This window comes from Fukomys damarensis, unplaced genomic scaffold, assembly GCF_012274545.1.
Source record: "Fukomys damarensis isolate Sample0158 unplaced genomic scaffold, DMR_v1.0_HiC HiC_scaffold_34, whole genome shotgun sequence".
NCBI lineage: Eukaryota > Metazoa > Chordata > Mammalia > Rodentia > Bathyergidae > Fukomys > Fukomys damarensis.
Genome location: NW_022900946.1, coordinates 12,173,247 through 12,195,855, shown reverse-complemented (window position 1 = coordinate 12,195,855; position 22,609 = coordinate 12,173,247). Strand labels below are relative to the sequence as shown.

The following is a 22,609-nucleotide window of genomic DNA, read 5'->3' as shown; positions in this document are numbered from 1 at the left end:
TTTGGTTTTTTGAGACAGGGTCTCACTATGTAGTTGAGACTGACCTGGAATTCACTATGCAGCCCAGGCTGGTCTTGAGCTCTAACTCCTTTAGAAGCCAGGAATTGTAGACACTTCCTGTGCATGATTTTGGCCACACTCTCAGTCACAAGTCACAGAGGGTGGGCAAATTTACAAGTAGTTAAGACCCAGCAGCTAAGACTTTACCTCTTTAAAAGACAAACTCAAGGGCCAGGGATTTAGCTCAGTGGTTTCAGCATCTGCCTCGCAAGCACAAAGACTGGAGTTCAATCCCCATACCAAAAAAAAACCCAAGACCGACTCAGGACTATCCTTGCAAATGTGCTTCTGTACAGACCTGCAGGATGGTAATCTCTACTGCACAGGTATGGAACTGTTGTCCTTGTACCATGTAGGCCCAAATAGTTGAGGTTTTAAATTCTTATTGGTTCCATGGGTTCTTAACTCAGAAACTAGGGTTCTAAGAAGATAAGGAGTTTATCTGCATTCACACATCCATAGTAGCACATGGTGGGGTTGGCAACCCTAGTTAGGTTCTAACTTGGCTTTGTTCCCTGTTTTATATCCCTTTTTTCCTATTCTTGCTACCACTGTATAGGACAGGTGCAGGTGTGGCATCACTGGGTTCTCAAGTACATGGACATGTCCACATGTACAACGGTGTAAAATATGAATAAATGGAGAATGAGGGTTCTCCCTGCTGCTTACATTTCTTACACTTTGAAGAGGAAAATTCTGGCTGCCCTTTTTCTGTTTTCACAACCTCACTCTGGCCTTTGTTCTGGACAAAAAGGCAGCTGACAAGTGAGGCTTAGGGGTAAAAATTGATGCGCACAGGCTTCCTGCAGAGTGCCTTGGTTTCCAGAGGAAATAGAAAGCATGATAGGTCCTACTTTACAAGTAAAGTTATCCCAAAACAAACATTCACAGCCACTGCTGAAGTTTCTGGCATGATCTGCAGGTCAACTCTATTCCACTAAATAGACTGGGACACAGGTAAGGGGCAGAGGCCACGGGAGCGAGCTCTGCTTCCACGATGGGCGGGGCTACTTTCTATTTGCTTACCCTTGTTCACTGGGCTTTACCTCTGACTGGGAGAAAGGATATCAGATAGAGAGGAAAAATAAGGCAACACAGTCCCAGAAGACATATATATTTGTTATTTTTTTCCATTTCTGGCATCTTACTTTTCTTTAGAGAAATCATCCTGTTCTTCAGACCAAGAAGTTGCAGTAGAGCTGACCTCCACTGCAGAGCACAGAGACCCTGACTCTCATCAGACTTCCTTTTTGTTAAGATTTGCGGGGGGATATAAACCTGCAGCTCTCAAGAGACATTAGAGAGAATCTGTATGCAAACCAGAGGAAAGTAAAGCTGAGTGATAGAGCAACCAAGTCCTGACAACAACCTCTGAGCTCCTGGATTCAGCTCAATCCAGATTTGAAGCTCAGATCTTCCCCTGTATTTTACAGTCTCATGAGGCAATGTGTACTTTTAAAAAAAAAATTTAAGCCAGTTTCAGGTGAATTTCTTTAACTTGCAATTGAAAAAAGCACCAACAAATCTGAGAGAAATAAAAGGGTAAGAAGAAAGAAGGGAGACTACATTTATGAGAACATTATCTGGAAACAGTTCAAGTTTGTTCCTGGAAATGCAGAAAGGTGACATGGGGGAATCTGGTCCATTTTTCATATTAAACTCAGATCATCAGGACTGTAGCTCTACCTAATTACTGTGATTAATCCTGCTAAATTCTAAATATAAAATGAGTGCTTACATTCCTTGTACTTTGGAGAGGAAAATTCTGATGTTCAGTGATACTATGATAGTCTTGAGAAGGTATGAGCGACTACCGAATAAAGATGTGTTTGGAGCAAGATCATTTTCTTTCCTTTTAATTGCCCACACACGGTTATGACTGTGTGAAGGAGAAAAGGTCATAAATGACAACCCCAGTCTTACCTGGCATGGCATGGATAAGGTCACCGCACAGAACAAAGAATTTGGGTTTGGGGTTCAGTTTGTTGACGGCCTGGACAGCCTGTTCTGTGAGGCGGATCTCCTGGCTCCATTCATCACCACCATGGTCACAGTCCCCGGTGGACCAGGCCTTCATCAGTCCAAACTGTGGGTCTGCACCCTGGATGAAGTAGAATGGGCCTTTCCATTCCCGTTCCTCTTCTGAGAGAGAGAGAGAGAGAGAGAGAGAGAGAGACTATGAGTCAGGAGTCCGCGAGGATATCCAGGTTACCATGCAAGTAGATACATTATTTTCCTTAAATTAAGTAGGTCATTTTAATAAGCTGCTGTTGAAACATACCATTTCCCTGTCACAGTGTAGAAGATTTTGATTTATACTAATTATGCCTGGGACTGGTGATTCCCAAAGGCCATGAGAAACCATGTGGGCTGCTTCAGCCACGCAACCAAGCTGTTTATTTAAAAGCCTGATGGCCAAACCAAAGCGCAGAGCCACAACGGCACCATATAGAGGATATTAATGTTCAGTAATAGTGCTCTAATCGGAATTAAAAATACCCCAAGTTGCATGCTGCCAGAAGTATTATATTTAGATTACTAGGTGAAGTGCTTAGGAATCTTTTCTGCCAGGCTTAATGGCACCATTTGCACTGTTTTGGGGGATGTGACAGAATTTTAATTATAAAACTTGGTGCTCAAAGCTCTGGCTATCTGGTGGGAAATGTGGCGCCAGAAAGGAAATCTTGAAATGAGTAAGTCAATGTGAAAAAAAAGAAAAATCGATGTTAACATTTGAAAGCAGCAGGAGGTAGGCATCAGCATGGTGTGAGGCTGAGCGTAGGGAAAGAAAGGAGTTTTTTCTTCCCCAGTTTCATCGAGGTAAAAATGTATATATTTAAATGTACAACAGGATGTCTTGGCATAGGTACACCTTGTGAAATGATTGCTACAACCAAATGAATTAACATATCCATCACTTCACGCAGCTACCTTCTGTGTGGGGGTAGTGAGAAAACATCTACTCTCCTAGCAAATTTCACGCACACAATACCCTATTATGAAACACAGTGACCCTGCTTTACCTTATATTTCTACTAAGTACTCATTATTTTAAATTTTTTAAACTGATGGGCTAGGGATTTAGCTCAGTGTTTCTGACAACTGCCTCGCAAGCATGAGGTCCCAAATTCGATCCCTGGTACCAAAAAAAAAAAAAATGTTTTTAACTGACATAAAAACAGAAAAATTTTATAGGGTACTGCATGATGTTTTAGTACACATACACACTGTGTAATGTTTAAATCGGGCTAAGCATATCTACTGTCATAAGCATCATTTCTTTATGGTGAAAACATTCAAAATCCCCTTCCCTAGTTACTTGACATATACAGTCCACTACTGTTACCTACAGTTACCCTTTTATGGAATAGAACTCCAGAATTTATTTTTCTTATCTAGCTTATTAGTGGTCAGCTGAACTTTGGGACAGGACTCTTCACGTTCATGGAAGGGTTCTTTCTGGGTCTCAGTGGGTATCACGTGGATTGCTCTTCCAGTTAGAAATCCTGCTGGGCTGAAGCTTCTGAGGCATTGAGTCTCTACCCTTATACACCAGAATTGCCATGGGTGGGCCGGGGATTTAGCTCAGTGGTTCCACCACCTGCCTCGAAAGTGCAAGGTCCTGAGTTCGATCCCCGGTACCAAAACCAAAACAGAATTGCCATGGGTATCTGCTTCTGTAGAGTTAGCACAGCCACGAGTGAGCATACATTGTTTTGGCACAGAACCCTTTCTTGAAGCTTGAATGGTAGACCAACGTTGAGAACTGAAACCATAGACACTTTCATGTAGCAGGACCCAGGACTTGCATTGTCAGGTGGGGCCTGGTGATGGAGCACAGTCCAAGGACCCTGATCACCAGGCCCCTTTTTCATCTTCTGAGGAAACCGAGGCCTAGAGAGGTGATGTGACTTGCTGAATGGCTGGCCTACTAGGCCTTACTGCCAGGGACAAAACTAACCCATAATTTTGAGTCCGGCTTTTTTTTTCTTTTTAACAGTATATCATGCACATTAATGGAACCACATCATATTATAATTTCCAAAAAGCCCCCTGTGTCCATGTACTAGCCAGGCCCCATGTGAAGTGCTGGTCATGTGTGGGTAACCCAAACAGAGGAGGTCCCTGCTCTCCCAGCAATTAGTTCTTTTGGAGAGAAAGATAATAAACAAGTAAACAGGCAGGGAATTGAGTCAAAGAGTTTTCTGGGCTTGATGGGGAGCAGGGGCTAGTTTAGATGGTAAAGGAAAGCTTTTCTGACACTGTGATGAGTAAGCTGAGACCCGAATGCAGGGGGAGGAGCCTTTCTAAATTCCATTGCCACCTACCCACCCACCCCACAAGCTTGTATCATCTTAGAGTGGACCTCTGGTTTTGGCCCACCATTCTCTTAATTTTCTCTTCAGAAGTTTAAAAAACAAAATACAAGTGAACAAAAACCCCTTTACATAATTCATAGAATAAATGGTACCTGCCTGTTTAACCACCAGTCCCTGGTCCACAGCACAGCCGCTAAATCAAGTCACCCACCAGGGCTCACTGTGAATGAGGAGGGCTGGAACCCTGGTGTGCAAAGGATGGCAGCCTGGGAGGACGGGAGGGTCAGCTCACATTCCCCCAGCCCTGACTGTATGTGGCAGAAAGACTAAGATGGTCCCCAAAGATCCTGCCTGGTGACAGTCACATCCTTGTGCCACCCTGAGTGTCGGCCAGACCTAGTGACCTGCTTCCAATAAAGAGAACAGAGATGGGATGCCCCCTCACAGAGTAGGCCAGAAAAAGACCAGGACCCGAAGCTGCACCCCATCCCGCACTCTGGAGGTCAAAAGCTGTCAAGTAAACAGCTCAGTGGAATGGCCAGCATGGCAAAGAACAGAGGGAAGACACTTAGACTGTCAAAGCACAAAATAAATAGATCCAATCTAAAATAAATGACAGTAGGCACATCAATACTCAGTCTACTTTATCTAAAAAGACAATTTGTTGACTTAAGGATCTGCATTCTCAAAGGCATCTGGATCCTCTTAAGAGCGCTCATCATCAGCCCACAAGTAAGGAACTGCATCCTGCCAACAACTCTGTGAATGGATCTGGAAGAGGGCCTCCTCCTCCCTGAATGAGTGTTCAAAACAGATCAGAGCTGGAGCTGGGCATGGTGGTGCACACCTGTAATCCCAGCACTCCAGAGGCTGAAGCAGGAGGATAGCCAAGTTCAAGGCCAGTTTGGGCTTCACCGGGAGTTCAAGGGCAGCCTGAACTACCTCAAAAAAAAAAAAAAAAGAGAGAGAGAGAGAAAGACCAGAGTCCCAGCTGACCCCTTGACTATATAGCCTTAGGGGACTCTTCAAAGCTGTATCAGTTCCTGATAGAAACTGAGAGGATGCAAGCTTGCTGCTATAAGGGGTTAAGCTCAGGGTAATTTGTTACACAGGTACAATCAAGGAGCAGAGACCAAGGGTCAAGGAAGAGAAAGACTTCCTGAAGAGCTGAATGTGTGTCACACAGATAAATAAATAATCTGAGATTCTACTTTGTGTCTTAAAGTTAATTGTTAGCAACATCTTTTCTTTCTTTCTTTTTTTGTGGTACCAGAGATCGAACTCAGGATCTTGTGCTAATGAGGCAGGAGCAGTGCCACTGAGCTAAATCCTTGGCCCAACATTTATTCATTTTAGTAGACTAATAATTTTTGTGTACCACTGAATGCTTTTAGCTATACTCCCATTTCTGAGTTCCTTTGAGGACCCATTTAAACTGTATGAATTAATCAGAACCAGATCTAGGAGGTGATCAGCACCCAAGGTCACAGCATAAATCAACCTTTTACAATGGAATTTAGAAATAGTTCCCTCCAGCAAACATTTGAACAAGTAGTTTCTTATGACAAATAGTTATAGCCTCAGAAAGTCAATAGTCCTTGGAGCTATTAAAATAAATCTTTTATTACTTATCTACTTCATAAAAAACTCAGACTCCATTCGATGATGACAATGCACAAAATAAAGAGATGCAATCTAAAATGAGTGACAGTAGGCACAGCAACAGTTGATCTACTTATCTAGTAAGATAATTTGACTCAGGGATCTGCATTCTCAAAGGTATCAGATACTTTTAAGAATTCCTGCTCAGAAGCTGGTGGCCTTTGGTCTCATCTTACTTTGAATCAAAGATGAATTAAAGATATTTGGGGCTTTACAATGCTGAGTTCTGGAGAGAGGAATCTTGTAAACGCACACCTCTGCCATCCCTCAAAAAGGCAGCATTTTACTTCATGAAATTGAATTCTCACCGATAGCTGCACTGAATTTTCTTTTTTCTTTTTGGTACGGGGAAATCGAACTCAGTTCGTTTGCACTTGCGAAGCAGGTAGCAGAACCACTGAGCTAAATAACCTGTCCCACCTGCACTGAATTATTTCATCAAAGTCCAGCCTTCTCCTCAGGACAGGGCCTAGGTACTGTATTAGCTGGATGACATCTGTAAGGGCCAGGATAAGCCTTAGGGTTAAAGGAAGTGTCTGGCTCCCAAAGAGACCAGCTTTCTTGAGACTCTCACTAGACTCTTTCAAGGCACTGTTCGGCAATCTGATGTTTGGACAAACTGAAGCACCAAGGCCGGTCCACTGCTCTGCCCTTCTGCCAAACAAATCAAATCACTTGCCATTACGGGATAAAAAAAACACTGAGGAATCCTGTTTTTTCCCCTAACTTTTCCTAGATCCTGAACTTACATATGAGACTGTCCAGTTACAGTGATAACACCCGATCTAATTAAAGAGAGTTGCCTGGAAATGGAGACTGGCAGGAGAGGCAGGGGGCGAGGATGACATTATAGCCCTGAGGGCAGGCTACTGTGGGCACAGAGAAGACAGGGCTGGAGTGGGTTAGACAGGTGGAGTCCCAGGCCCAGCTCTGATCAACTGAGTGGGATCTGCATGAGAAGGAACCTCAGGTGGTCTGTGTGCACAGCCCAGTTTGAGAAGCAAGCACTATGCTGCAATGCCATCAAGAACTCTGCTCACTGGAGATTGAAGGGTGTTTGATAAGAAACATGTAGAGCAACTTCTGTTTCCCTAAATTGAAATACCATTCAGAGGGCTTTCTGTTCTTAATGCTGGTATATTTTTGGTTTAGTTTTGATTTTTGGTTTGCATCTTCTACTGCTCATATGTAGGTCCCTGCCTATGTCCAGGTCAAGTACTGGGGCCTAAATATTTCTCAGTATTACCAATGACTATCTAGTTATCACCTTGTAGACTACCTTTCAAACCAAATCAAAATTCTTTGAATAGTAAGAACCTAATTGGGAAATTCCTTACTAATAAATTAGTTCTCATACTTCAGATTTGAAGTGTTTTTTGCTCTTTTGTGAAATAAGCAAAAGAATAAAATAAGTTGATTAAATTCAGATCCTATTTCTCACCCAGATGGTACCTATCTTTACAAACACTTGACACAAAGCTCTTGATGATGCCTACAGTATATCTGGTGTTGACATAGAGTAAAGCACGGACCTATCCGACTAATGTTAACTAAAACACCTAACTCAACTACCAATAGAAATGTCCACAATGGATTTAATTTTTTTAATAAATCGAGGAGATGGCAGTTTAGCTATCCACTGCTATGTAACACATCGCCACAAATGCAGCAGCTTAAATCAGTGTCCATCTGCTATCACACATAACAGATGTCAGGCTTAGCCCGTCTTAGCATAGCCTGTCCTCTACTCAGTCTAACAAGCTGCAATCGAAGTGCCGGCCAGGCCTGAGGTCTCAGGAGAAGACACATGGGGCACAGTCTACCTTCAAGCCCACTCACTGGTTGACAGGATTCAGCTCCTTGGGGCTACTTGAGGGCACCAGTTTCTTGCTGGCTGTAGGCCAGAGACAACCTTAAGTTCCTTTGACAGCAAACAGCTCCAACAAAGACAGCTAGGAGAGGATCTGCTAGGGAATGGAAGTAACAATCTTATGTGGCATGATGATGGAAGTGACAGCCGTGCTTTCTTTACCATCAAGTTGCTCGGCCAGCCGACACTAGGGCAAGAGATGATGGAGGGTCTGAATACCAGGAGGCGGGACCGTGGGGCACAACTGAGCGTCTACCACAAGTAGTACTATAAAGTCCAGGCCCAACCTCGCATACTTAACTTGTTTCAGTTTACTTAAAGTTTGCACTTGACCCTCTACTACTGAGCTGAGTGTCCCCATTTATTGTGGCCCATCCTAGGCAGGACAGAAACCTACCTCTTCCCACCAAAGTCCTGGAAACTGTCAAGGCTAGAGAGATTTTCAGAGTTGCCTCAAACCGCCTTTCACTTAACGAAGGTGGGATACTGAGACATGGCCAGGGGGTCTCAGGGCTCAGGTTCAAAGCCACAGAGTCAATGAGGGGAAGCTTTTACCCAAAAGCTGTTCAGGATCTCAGTGCTCCTGCACTGAAGAGTCAGAGTATGGAATGGATCCTGGGCTTCCTAAAAGGTGCCCATCTAGATACAGACATTTTTGTAAAAGCAAAATTTCCTTCTAATGAAATGTCTTAGTAAATGAGATGGCTGAGTAAAAATAATGCTGCAAGGCCCAGGGCTTTCTCCCAGTACCCTATGATGTTCACAGTTCTTGCCAACAGTACAAGGCTGACTCAGGGTATAGGATGGAGTCCAGACACTCATTTTCTGAGGGTGCTAATTGGTGATCTCCTCCAGACTTGAAAAACTCAAGGTCTGGCTAGCAGATGTGTTGTTTGGCCCACACCATGTTTATAAAATTCTGAATTTGTTACCAACATTTTTAATTTATGAGTTTCCTATATAGGTCTGGATTTCCGGATTCTCAGGGCAGTCTGGCCAAACTGGGTTCAAAGGAAGAATGCCAAGGATTTGCTGGGGCTGCACAGCCCCTGTACTTGGGGTTTGTGCTCTTGAATGCAACATAGCTCACATCTGCCCACCCACATCTCTGGCCCCTGCAGGCATCTGTGATTGCCTTCGTCTACGCTCTTCCTTTCATTTTGCTCAAGGTGAGGAAGGCCTAGCAAAAGCAGACACACTAACCAAGACGTAACAAAGGGTGAGGGATAGAAACAGGACCAAACTGCCCACTCTGCCGTGAGCCCGATTTCAAAAAAATTGATCACAAGGGTGAGATTACAAAGAAGCTACATCTAGCTATGCTTGCCTATATCTATCTAAAAAAGGCAGGAAAAAAAAAGCTCTTCATACATCATTTCTAAATCAAATTTTGAATTTTAAAATACTTTTAAAGGAAAATTTTGCCTTAGGAATCCAAATTATCTGTTGTATACAGAATAACAAGATTTGACCTCTTCTAACTACTACTCCCCATGACAGACTACCACAGTAACCATCTTTCAAAATTAAGGGATAAATAGTGGATTTGAGGTGATATTATACCGCACAGAAAAGGCCTATGTGTTTTCCTTAGATAATTTAATCAGGTACAAAGCAACAGCAGGCAGAGAAGACTCTTAAAAGCCTTTTAGACTTCAAACAACGCCTTACTAATCTTTCCTATGAGACTGCTCATGGGCCAAAAATCCTGCCTCAAAGACATTCAAATTGCAATTCCCTTTACAGTCTGCACATTCACTATCACAAACTAAATGTTTTCTTGGATTTGTCTCTGCCACTGCATTTCCTTTCACTATTTTTATTAGACCTTTTGGGCATATTTGTCACTGTTAATGAAAGCTGACTTTTAAATATGTATGAAGACTTAGAAATTTCAGAGATGTTTTTGCTATTGCCACTAATTATAAGCGCACCCCGAAAAGCAAATCATCCATCTAGGAAAAGGCCAAGAAGAGTCATCATAGCATTAACAACACCTAACACAGTAACAGTCTGTGCTCTCATGCTGTGCTAAACGTGTTACTTATATGTAACTGCAAATAATTCAAGGTGGAATACAACGATAAAATCGCTCTCAGCTGAGGCTTTTTTTTTTATCAGCTGAGTTTTTATAAAGAAAAGTCACAACTTTTTAAATCTAGTTTGGGAAGACAGAGTTAAAACACTAAGACACTGATCGAGCAGCCTGATTAACAGATTCTTACCGTTGCAACATCACATGATGACAGGGTAGGAATATTTAACAATCCAAGGTTTTGGCTGCTGTTAGTTTTTCTGACTCAAAGTAATACACAAATTGGAAATACTGGGTGACCACATTTCTCCATTTGATTAGGAAGCCAACAAATTAACATAAAAAATCAGTACAGCATAGTATTCGTAGGGTTTTCTGGACAAGTCCCAGCTCACAGCTTGGATTCTGTACCTTACACTCAAGATTCCCACATGCAAATTCATTTTCCATTCATTCATCTTGGCGCCTTCTCCAAATGTCTCTAATTTTCCTACCATGGTTTCTAGTTCCTCACCGTACAGATCTTGAGATTGTGTGTCAATGCACAGAGGTAGCCTGCCAAATTGTAGCATTCCATGACCCCACCCCCACCCCCTTGGTTCAGTTCTTCACCGAGCTCTCTGAGAACAGGGCTGCAGGTACAGTTCACCCCACTTCAGCCCACCTTAGGTAGTGCTTTCCTAGAGCCCTGCTAGACAGTCTTACTCCTCTCTATCCTCAAATCTCCACGAAGCAGGGCTCAGGTTTGCTCCCCACGCCAGCATGCTTTCAACACAGACCATTCAGTGCTGGTGAGAGGTAAGCAAAAGCAAATATTTGGGGAGAAATAAATGGAGATGTTCACTGACCCCTGCTAATTCTGACACCAGGGGTTAAAAGGAGCCCAAAGCTTTTCCACCTGTTCTATCACTAGACCCATTAGATCAAGAGGTGATTTTGACATTTTGACACCCTAAATCACTGGGTAGCTTAGATGTTACTGTAAAGACATTTGTGATGTCGCACTGGGCACTATGGAAATCCAGTGAGTAGAGGCCAGGGATGTTGTTAAGTATCTCTCAATACATGGGGCAGTATCCACAACAAAGAATGATCCAGCCAATGATGCTCGTAATGCTGATGTTGGAAATCCTACTCAAGACATGCCACAGAATACCTCCAAAACAGACCACTATCTGTAGCCCAAAAAACCCCACTTCCTACTCCTTCCTCCAGGGTCTCCCTTCCACTCTACCAGCTCTTCCTGCTGAAGTCCCATCTGCCCTGTCCAGTGCACTACACTACAGTGCCTGCCTCCTTCCCCTGCAGGCTTCTTCTCTCACTCAAGCACAGTTTTGAGTTGTACCAGTAGCTGAACATTCAATAGCGACCAAGGTGACAGGTTCCATTCCCCAAGATGTCATGGAATAGTGGGTGAGATGGACAGCAAAATATATAGTAGGCCAGCTTCACATGCTGTTAGGATTTCAGAAGTGAATACTGCATAAGACGCAGGGGCGAAACCATAATAGGTCACGCAGAGCTGGTGAGAGGATTAAAGCCCATCTGACTTTGGGTCTCCAACTCCTTAAAACCCTTATGTGGTACCACTGTAACCCAGTATCTAAGGCTTGAGTGCCTATAATCAAATCCCTTTTCTCCACGATGCAACTTCCTTAACCTCTCTGGACCTTATTTTCCTCACATGCAAAGAATAACAGAACCTTCCTCAAAAAGAAGAACTGATAAGTTAATAATTTGGATTAGGCATAGAATAAGTGGTCAAATGTGAGCAACTCTTAGTTACCATGACTACTGTTCAGTCATCTCAACCCTTGTCAGTAGAGACAAGGCTACTGGAGTCTTGTCTCTGTTCCTATGGGCTCACAAGGCTACTGGAGTCTTCTCTCTTTGTTCCTAGGACTCAGAAAATACCTGATGAGATTATATATATCCCCATACTTTGTCTTAACATCTTCTCTTTCACATATTGCAAAGACTGCTTTGGTTACAAAACAACAAAGATGGCTAGCTTCACAGCAGCCTGGAGGCTTTCTGGCTAAAGAGCAAATGCCAATGAAATGCAATTTTTGCAGTTCCTCACAGTAGCAATCTGCACAGTGAATCACAATCTAAATGTTTTCAGCAATACCCTTCATCTTCTCAGGGGGCTAATCTAATTTCAGTGGTAAAAAACAGTAGCTAAACAATATTTACCACTCTGGGACTCTTTCTGGCTTAACAATCTAAAAGTTCCACAGTAAAACTGTCAGACTTAATGCAGCAGATAATAGTATCCTTCATTAGTGGTTGCTTAGGGATTGCGGGCTTGTGACAGCTATGGAGCACAGGGTTTCTTTTTGGGGTGACGAAAATGTTCTCATATTGACTGTGGTGACGGTGATACAACTGTGTGAATGTATTAAAACCCAATGAATTGCACACTTCAAAAGGGTGAACTATATGATAGGTAAAGAGCGGTGTTTTTTAAAACTGTCTTTCAGGAGCCCCAGCCATTAATTAACTGGGACAGCAATCCTGACAGTCTCCCAATTTCTCATCTTAAGCACCAAGTAAATTTACCTACTTTCTCTTTTCTTAGCCTAAATGCATCTGAAAGGTGGTTTTTGAGATACACAAAAGCTTCTGAGTCGGGGCCTGGCTCCCACACTTGCCACATGGGGATGGAGGACCTGCCAAAATTTTTATCTGCAAGCCCTCAGAGAACTAAGACAGCAGATGGTCAGGACTTCTTGGCCAGGTGGCTTTCAGCATTCCTGGCTTTGGCCTATACTGTTCCAGACAACAGTGAAAGACATTTCCAGAACCCTCTCCCACTTGTTAGAAGCAGAACTTCATTTGGGGCTTTCCTGTTTCGGTGGATGACTGATGTGCATTTTACCCCTACTTCCCCCGTATCCCTGCTGAGAGAGGAAGCAGCCACTGGCCTTAGCAGAGCCTTGGGACAGCTGGAAGGCAGCATGTTCTGGGGGCAGAAGCAGCCCTGCAGGTTCAAAAGGGACTGTGAAGGCAAGAAGGTAACCCTTGCTCCAGGCAGTCATGGCTCCAGAAGAAGGTACCGTGTACCTGATGAGCAACACCTCCTACAGCAAATGACCTGAACAGGGCACATGCTTGCAGGGCTGCCTGCCGGCCAGTCGGTTCAGTACCTCATGAGCAGTATATCCATTCATGTTCGCCAATTTGTTCAATATCAAATGATTACTGAATTCCACAACTGCCAGCCACTGTCCTATTCTAGACTGGAATCTACAATTTCCTAGTTTACAGGTAGGAAAAAAAACCACAAAGTCAAAGGAAGAAACGCACCATTATGAATTGCCATTAGTGTCACAAAGAAAAAGATGGGTGAGAGCAAGTGGCAAGGACACAATCTACAAATAGACAATAATCACAGACTTCTTCAATTGTGATCTGAAGAATGGAAAGACTTTAGAGAAGGAAAGAGAGGGGCAGAGAAAGCCAAGTCAAAAGGTGACGGATCCTGCATTGCTCTAAAGCAACCGCTCTGAATGCTGCACAGAGTAGATTTCAGGGGCAACACTGGATGCAGAAGACTGCTGGTGCTGTCCAGGTCATAAGGGAGGTGGCCAGGGTAACTGTGGTGGGACTGCGCACGATAAGGGTGGACAAAACCACAGTGTGCTTCAGGGGTTGACCGGATAAGACTGAGGATGGTTTGGACATGGAGGAGATAGAAGATGCAGAGGCCAGAAAGGACCCTTGACTTCTGGTAACAGGTGAAATGGGGAAGCCTGGGGAAGGAGCAGTCTGGGGAAGATCCAGTACTGTCTGAGAGCAAGCACAGCCATAGGGATAGGAGCCAGCAAGTGGAACTCTTATTTGGACCTGCCTGCTTACTAGCACGGGGGTGGGGGTTGGTAAATCACCAAATGTCTCAGGGTCATGCGCAGACAGAGTCAACTCAAACCGAAGGCAGTGTTCATGTGATGTCAGCTGCACCTTAAAGCTGATCTAGCCAGTGGTCTGTCTGCATTGTGCCGAGAGCCTGAGGCATCAGCATGGCTGGGGTTTTTCTTAAAAAACACGGGACGTGAGGACTTTGGACATGTTCACTCCACGTCACACTCGGTTCTGGTTCCAAGAGGAGGGAGGAGGCAGCAGTTCCAGGGGGCCAGTTGCCCTCGCTCCACATGACAGCACCTTCCTCACGGAAAGGTTTGACAAAAGCCGCAAAGTGCACAAACACGAGACTTGTCAGCTGTCTCGGGAAGTGGTTGGTCTCTTATCAGGTTTCCACTAGGTTACTTGCAACCCTTGACCAGCACTGCGGATGCCCTCTGTAAAGGCACCGCGATGGCCTGGGACAAGCTGATGGCTCAAGCTGAGCAGCTCTTCTACCCTCCTGCCCTCTGCACACTTACATGCCGGCCCCACACCACGGGGCAGTTGCGAGTTGTTCCCCAATCTATTGATGCTCCTACTTATTTTTAAATCACTTAATTTAACACAATGTCAACTGGTGAAACAAAAATGTAAAACAGAGCTGTTCACAATAAAACTAAAACGAATGCTTTGGGAAGACCTGATAAAGGCAAGTGGTAAAAATAAAATGCCACTGCATTAGGTACTGAGGGAGCAAGGGTTAAACATTTGAAGGAAAAAATATAAAACAAGAATAATTCTTCACTCAGAGCACTTCCCAAGTAATATTTAACTGACTGTATCATTGGAAAAAAACCCACTGCAAAAAAGATTCATTTTTCGTTGGCATTCATGCATGAAAAGCCACACACAGGCCCATGTGTAAACCCATGCCCAAGGGAAGCCTTGGCCCAATGTCAGAAGACTGCTAAATATATGCACATTTCTGGTTTACATTAAAACGAAATGTTAAAAGTAGTAATTCTTGCTGGGCATGGTGGTGCACACCTGTAATCCCGGCATCGGGAGGCTGAGGCAGGAGGATCACTGTGAGTTCCAGACCAGCCTGGGCTACATAGTGAGTTCCAAGTCAGTCTCAACTACGTAGTGAGACCCTGTCATTAAAAAAAAAAATTCTTACCAACTATAGGGTTTCTGCTGTAGTTAAAAAATAAATAACAATGGAAAATTTTCTAATAATCATATCCTTACTCCATACTACATACAAAAATTAACTCACAATAGACATTGATCTAAATAGAAGAGCTTGAATTATAAAATTCCTTAAAAACTGTAGGAGTAAATCTTTATGACTTGTCTTTGAGGCTGGGCACGGTAGCATACACCTGAATTCCAGATACTTGGTAGGCTACAAGGATTCCAAGTTTGAGGCCAGCACAGGCTACTTACTGAGACCTTCTCTCAAAATATTTTTTTAAAAGTTAAAACTTTGGTACAACAAATAATAACATTTACACAGTAAAAGAACAATCCATAGAGTAAAATACTTGCAAATCAAACATTGTGAAGGAAATTCTGTTCAGAATATATAGAGAAATCTTACAGTTCACTATTAAAAAGACAATACGATGTTAAAATGATAAAAAAAAACAACTAACAATGATGACAACAACATCAAACAGGCATGGTGGCACACTAGTGTAATCCCAGCACTTGGGTGGCTAAGGCAGGAGGACTGTGAGTTCGGGGCTGGTCTGGGCTAGACAGTAAGACCCTATCACACACTCACACTCAAACCCTCACATACAAGCACAAAACAGGTGAAAGTGCTAAATAGACATTTCTTCAAAGATGTATAAACGATCACTAAGGACTCAGAAGGACACTCAAGAGGGCCGGAGATTTAGCTCAGTGGTGCTGCCACCTGCTTTGCATGCGCAATGTCCTGAGTTCGATCCCTGGAACCACACACACACAAAAAAAAAGTCTGAATTTTTGTCAGTGGGTGGATGTATAAACAAAATGTTACTACTGATACAAGGAACAATGTATTAGGTACTACAATGTAGATGAATCTCAAATACAGGCTAATGCAATGAAGCCAGTCATAAAAAGACTACATATCAAGATTCCACTTACATAAATTACCCAGAAAATGCACATTTATGGAGGTACTTAGTACCTGCCTATGCTGGGAGTAGGAACATGTAGAGAGACTGCAAATAGGCACAGTGCTTCTTTGAGAGAGATACTGCAAATCTAGATTGTGAGCGCTTCACTCTGTAAATTAACTAAAAATTATTGAATTATAAACTGAAAATGAATGACTGTTATTGTATGCACATATCTCAATAAAGTTATTAAGATAAACAAGAAAAAATGCACTAAAAATAAAAGTAAAATTGTCTTTTGAAAATATCGTAGCGCGAACTTCATACACTGTGACAGTTAATCTGAACTGTTTACTGTATGAGACTGAGAGACATGTAGGACATTAGTAAAGCATACTGTGAGGGTGTTTCCAGAGATAAATGGCACTTGGGCCAGCCAAGTGAGGGAGGAAGACCCACCCTGAATGAGGCAGCACTGTGTAACAAGCTTGCACCCCAGATGGAACAAAATCAGGAAGAGGAAACCAGACCGCACTTTTAAGTGCTATTCTGCCTGTGTAGACGTGTCTTTTGCTGCTGACGTTGCCATGGACATCAGACTCCAGCTTCGGCAAGCCTTTAATGGATAGGAATACCAGTACTCTCCAGGTATCTTCCAGGTCTTTAGCTTCAGACTGGGGCTGAATTCTTGGTCCCTCCTGTTCTGAAGCTCCTGGCTTCTTGGATTCAGCAGCTACTTGTTCTTTTGGCTTTTAAGCACAGAAATAGCCACTATAAGACTACCCAGCCTCTGATCATGTAATCCAATCTAATACAGCTTCTTTAAGTAATTCTATTGGTTCTCTTCCTCTAGAGAACCTTGACCAATAAAGACTTCAGTATCAGAAGGGAAGCCATCGCCATGACTGTACTTGAGAAGCCTTTAGAACTGGTTCAAGGGAGGAGTTTGCAAACAGATATAGAAAGCTGAGAACACAGTAAGCAGAGCTTAATGGGCAAGTCCAGAATGAACTCAGACAACCAGAATGCTGCTAAGAATGCCAACAGTAACGACTGTGCTCATGAGGTTTCATGCAGAAATAAAGATTCTATTGAGAAATGGACTCTAAGATATGTGTTAGGTTATATTCTGGCAAAGAACTCGATTGCATTTTGTCTGTCCTGAGATTTTAGAGGAAGTGGAACAAAAGGCAATGGACTAGTTTATCTGGTAGAGGAAACTTCAAGGCAGCAAAGGATTCAGGCTATAGCATAGGTATTGCTGGCTGCTTTTAACCAGATTTACTGTGAGGATCAGGAGTAACAAGGAAAGCAAAAAGATGTGAAAATCATTCATAAAAGAAGCACGTGTAGAGTTGTAACCAAAAAGTCTGGCTAATGACATTAGTGCCACTAGGCCATACTCTTAAATGAAATAAATAGGACACACGTGTGTAAATACTGAATTGTTTCTTTGGTGTGAGAAACTGAAAGCGTAAGGACCAAAATGTATAATAGATAATGTGAAATAGGAAGAAAAGGTCTGAAGGGGAAGGGGAAGTGGGAGGGATAGGGAAAAGAAAAGAAAGGAAAGGAAAAAATGTGAGAAAAGGAAAAAGAGAAAACAAAGTCTGTAAATAGGGAAGGGTGGAGGGGTTGAAGGGAGGGCAGGGGAATGGGGAAAAAATAAGATATACCATGTAAAGGTACAAATTCCCAAAGATGAATGTCATCGTGTTATATACCTAAGATGTACCAATAAACCTAGTGAAACAAAAAAAGAAGAATAATAAACTGACCTATGGTAGGAAGGCAGGACACCTGATGAGGAAAGCCATCTGCAGTGAGCAGAGCCAGCCAAGGTCCTGGGGGCTGCAATAAATAAGGTTGTAGGGACAGAGCTGCCAAGCCCTTTGGAAATCGCATCCTACCACCCCTTCACCACCTTCCCCAGATGACAGACACACAGCTATTTTATTATAGAGTTTATTATTTGCCTTACTGGATCTTGGTTCATCTCTCCCCACCCCCAGTACTGGGAATTGATCTCAGGACTTTGTACTTGCCAGGGAAGGCGCAGCATCACTGAGCTCCATCCCCAGCTCCATCCCTCCTTTCTATGTCCCCATCTCTCCTTTTTGGACTGGGAACATTTACTCTGTACCATTGTATGCTGGGAGTATATAACTATCATCATCGTGATTATTATTGTTATTATTTTTAGCTCAAAACTAAGAGCTCACCTTAAGTCTCAGAGACTTTGGACTCGGACTTTCAAGAAACGCTAAAACTGTTCAGACTGATGATTCTTGGAGATGGACTGACTGCACCCTGCATAATGGAATAAACTGGGTGTTACAGGCAGAATGTTAGGGTGGGGATCGGAACTGCCCCACCCCAAACTCGGGAACTAAGCATTTGGTTGTCAGTAATGGATTTCTAGGGGAGTGACTGGATCCTGAAGGCTCTAGCGTCATCAAGTGGACTGAACCACTGATGAGATCACAATTTCATTACATTACCGGAAGGTGGTGGAGAGAGGAGGTGGTGCCTCAGTGAAGGGGGTGGATCCCGGGCCATGACTATATTTGGTCCCAGCCCCTTTCTCTGGGGCCTCTCTTTCCTTCTTTCTCTGCTTTTTGGATATCATGAGGTAAGCAGCTTTTCCCTGCCATGCTCTTTTCTGCCATAATGTTCGTGCCTTGTCAGAGGCCTAAAAGCAAAGTAGCCAGCTAATCATGGACTAAAATCTCTAAAAATGTGCCAAAATAATTTTTCCTCCTATAAATTGTCTATCTCTGGTATTTTATCACAGCAATGAAAAACTGACTAATGTGCATTGGTCATTCTTAACTCTTAATTGAGAAATAACCAACATTCTTATTCAGGAAGGGGGACCGTTAAGAGGAAATTTCCTGGACCAATTAAATTTAGTAGAGTATTTGAACAAAATAAAACAAAAATAATTTGCAAGTGGGCAGCTCCCAGAACCAATTCTGAGAACTCCAACCAACAATGAACCAGAAAATACTTACAGAAAAACAGAAGTGGGGTGTGGAAAACAACTTGTGGCTATAGCTTAGTCAATCAACAGGTTACGGATAAAATAGGCAATTTTTTACATTCAGTTAATTGGCTACAGGGACTCCAGCAATCAACACAAGTCCAGTAACTACAATTAAACTGCCTGTCTGGCCCACCACAGACGTTCATTTCAAATTCATGACCTCCTGTAAACTTATTTAACAGAATTCTCGTCTGGACTGGGGATTTAGTTCAGGGGCTGCCTCACAAGTGCAAGGTCCTGAGTTCAATCCTGGGACCACTGGGGGGAAAAAAAGAGACAGACAATTAATACGGTCTAAACTTAAGGCACAATTGAAGCATTCAATTCCTCTTCATTATCCTGTTAGAATTGCTTAAGCCACACCATTTTCAACCATGTTCAAGCTTGGATAAATATTTACAGGCTTAGTAGTTAAAAAAAAAATTCTAAGGCAAGGTTTGCAAGACATAGGGCAAGTTATAGATTACTTAGAATCTATTCTTTCGATGTAAGAGGGTTTTCAGAGGAGAGCAAGTAATACTCAGGATTAGGAAATGTAATCAGTTCCTCTGAAACACATGCAAGGGTTGAAAGTGTGCAGAAAATAATCATTCTAAGAAAGCCCTACAAGCTTGAGGACCAGAGATGGAGTCTCCGAAATCAATCCAGGAGAGGGGTACTATAGGAACATAACATTTCTCAAATTGAAAAGAAGAGATGTAGCAAAGTAACCAGGAACTGTCTTCCACTGCTGGTAGTGCGTAAGTGGTACAACCACTCTGGAGGGCAACTGACCACATCTAGGAAAGCTGAGGATGATTATACCTTACAACTCAAAACTTTGCTCCTGGGTATATGCCCTGAAGAAATTCTCCAATGTGTCCACAGAAAAACTTGTACAACAATGTAATTTCTAACAGTACTGTTAACAAGAGTGAAAAGAAAAAAAAAGTGAAAGAAAGAAAGAAAAGAAAACCAAACAGGGCCGGGAATTTACATTCGATCCCCAGTACCAAAAAGAAGAAAAAGAAAAAGAAAGAAAGAAAGAAAATCAAACAACTAAACAGGCACTGTATCAGTCAAGACCCAAGCAGGAAATGGCTCACATACTCAGATTCAAAGAGCGTTTAAGCCGGGGATTTAGCTCAGTGGTGCTGCCGCCTGCCTCACAAAAGGAAGGTCCAAAATTCCATCCCCAGTACCAAAAAAACAAAGAGCCTTTAAGAGGGTTATATGGGATGGATTGAGTGTAGGGAAACAAGGGACAATTTAGCAGTCCAGAGACAGGAAACCAAAGCTGCTGTCACACACTTGCATGGAGGAAGAGAATAGTTACCCAAAGTTGAACAGAGAAGGGGGGAGGGCGCTGTCTTGAGAGAGGCTGCATGTTTCAGGTGAGAGGAGGAATAACAGCTAGCTCACAGCAAACCTCAAAGGGAGTAAAGTGCAGGAATGAATAGGCTGGCTTTTGCTTTCTTCTCCTCTGACCTAGAGTCAGGGCTCCCCAGTAGCTGAACAGAAGGGGAAATCAGAGGGTAAGGAGTCCACTAAGGTAGCCCATAGAGGTCAACCTCCTGAACACCATGGGAAAGGGGGAGATTTGGAGAGGTAAAGGAAGAAGCAAAGAGAAGATATTTAGCATATTCACCAACAGAAGGTACAATGTATATACTTATGCGATGAAATATTGCCTGGCAGGAAAAATGAAGTGAACTACTTACATTAATACAGAGAAATCTCAAAAACGTCATGTTGGATGAAAAAGTCAAGTCACATTAACACACAAAAAATGCCCGGATAGCATTTTCCAAAATTCACCACCCACACTCTTTCAGAACCTTGCCACTCTCCCACAAGAGTTGCAAAGGAGAAAAAGAATAGGATTCTAGCAGTACTTTGAATTTGGTAGCAAGGCAAGGTCTCACTGCAACAATGAATAAACTTTAAAATGCTGGGCGAAGGTCAAAAGAGTCAGAATCAAAAGCCCTATCAGTAGCTACAGGAGCAAAGAGCAGGTACCAAGACTCTCTGCCAACGCTCCCAACCACCCTGAGGCAGGTATTATCAAACTCATTTTAACAGCGTGGCAGATTATCTAAATCCAACGTCCAAGCACTTAACTCTACGACTCTAGAATGCTTCCCTGTTCTAACGGCCGTTAACATTTCAGTGAATGACTCATCTTATGGTAAATAGCCGTAAATGTGTTGTATTAAAAAGCATTATGGTGCAAAACCCTGCTAAAAATAACAGCTTCTACCCTGTACCCGGCGCTTAGCCAGTGTCACCCATAACCTCACTGATTCCTGTTCTACAATGAGGACGCCGAGGCACTGCCAAGGCAGGGCTTTGGAGCCAGAACTCTTTTTTGCTGCTTTCCTCTGACTTTCCTTCTAGGAGAAGTCAGGTCCTGGCCAATGAAGACCCTGGACGCGACCCCTCCGCTGTGCTCTCCATTCCAGCACCCCAGGAAACCCAAAGCGCCAGCGGCTCGGCCAATATAGCGGTCCCCAAATGGTGTAGCCCGCAAAGCGGTCCGGCTGTAGACGCGCGCAGCCGGACCGCAAGTTCCTCCAGCGGAAGGTTCCGCAACCCGGGAGTTTCCTCCCCAAGCCTCCGGCCAGCAGTACCTGCGAGAAACGCGTCCAGGGTTCTGTCCCGGGCTCTGTGGAAAACACCCCCCACCTCCGCAGCCGACATAGCTAGCGAGTTTCTGGGAGCACACTTCGTAGGAAGGGGCGACTCCACACAGCCCAACCGCCCCGTTCCGCTCGGGGCGGTGCCCTCTGCTCTGGGCCGGACAAGGAGGGATGGGGCGGGGCTCGGCCGCTCAGAGTGCCGCTAGTGCTGCCTGATCCGGACAGTGGCGCGAGCGGCCACTCTGGGATCTGCCCCTCTGGGATCGACCCGGGAGCCTGGCAGAGACCAGGTATCGGTCCACGTGGACCCTGGCTGTTTGTGGACTCAGGCTTTGGGCCAAGCTTTCCCTATACGGAGGGTTTCCAGATTTAACCAGTAAAAGTACAGCACCCCCTGGGAATTCTCAGATTTTAAAAAAAGATTGATTTAGTATCAGTATATCCCCTGCAATATTGGGGAGATACTTGTACTTAATTTTTTTTCCTCCAATTGAACTGGGCCTCCCAATCTTACCTGAAAACTGTTCCTAAGGTCAGAAGGGTCCGGCACTCTTCTCAAGACAGTCTTTCAAGTTTACCACCCTGTTCTATGACACTTCGTCTTTGGGCACCTAGAGTTTCCCAGTCACTGCGGGTCCTTCTATTCCTATTTTGTCTTGCTATGCAGCAAGCCTGCGATAAGCACTTTGTGTGTGGCAAGCTTAATACATACAAGATCCCCCAGGAGTTGATGCTGTCACTGGCCACCTTTGTCAAATAGGGAAACTGAGGCTTAGACACATCCAGAAATGCAGTAAAGCTACAAACCAGCCAAACTTGGATCTATCCAGTTCACAAACCATTACACTGAAGTGCTAAATCAGTGTTTGTAAAACTAGTTAAAAATTCAAATTCCAAACTGGGTGTGGTGGTGCACGCCTGTAATCCCAGCACTCAGGAGGCTGAGGCAGGAGGATCACTGTGAGTTCGAGACCAGCCTGGGCTACATAGTGAGTTCTAGGTCAGTCTCAACTACATAGTGAGACCCTGTCTCAAAAAACCA

At 43.6% G+C, this 22,609-nt stretch overlaps 1 protein-coding gene across 7 annotated transcripts in view; it reads right to left on the bottom strand.

Moving 5' to 3' along the window:
- The window catches only part of Cpped1 (calcineurin like phosphoesterase domain containing 1), a 121,802-nt gene extending 100,039 nt beyond the window's left edge, over positions 1 to 21,763 (bottom strand). For 3 of the 7 annotated variants that reach the window (XR_777480.3, XR_777481.3, XM_010610010.3), the window contains exons 1-2: positions 21,559 to 21,763; positions 1,984 to 2,202 (exon numbers count right to left, since the gene is read on the bottom strand). Coding sequence is in view for 5 of the 7 variants with exons in the window: in XM_010610010.3 (XP_010608312.1) it covers positions 1,984 to 2,202; positions 21,559 to 21,628 (289 nt within the window). In the remaining 2 variants the exon portion in view is untranslated. Of the gene's footprint in view, positions 1 to 1,983; positions 2,203 to 17,681; positions 17,755 to 18,125; positions 18,217 to 20,649; positions 20,737 to 21,558 lie in introns of those variants that run through there. The other 4 variants (XM_010610013.3, XM_010610012.2, XM_010610015.2 and 1 more) reach the window with 4 other exon arrangements.
- Positions 21,764 to 22,609: the final 846 nt, after the last annotated feature.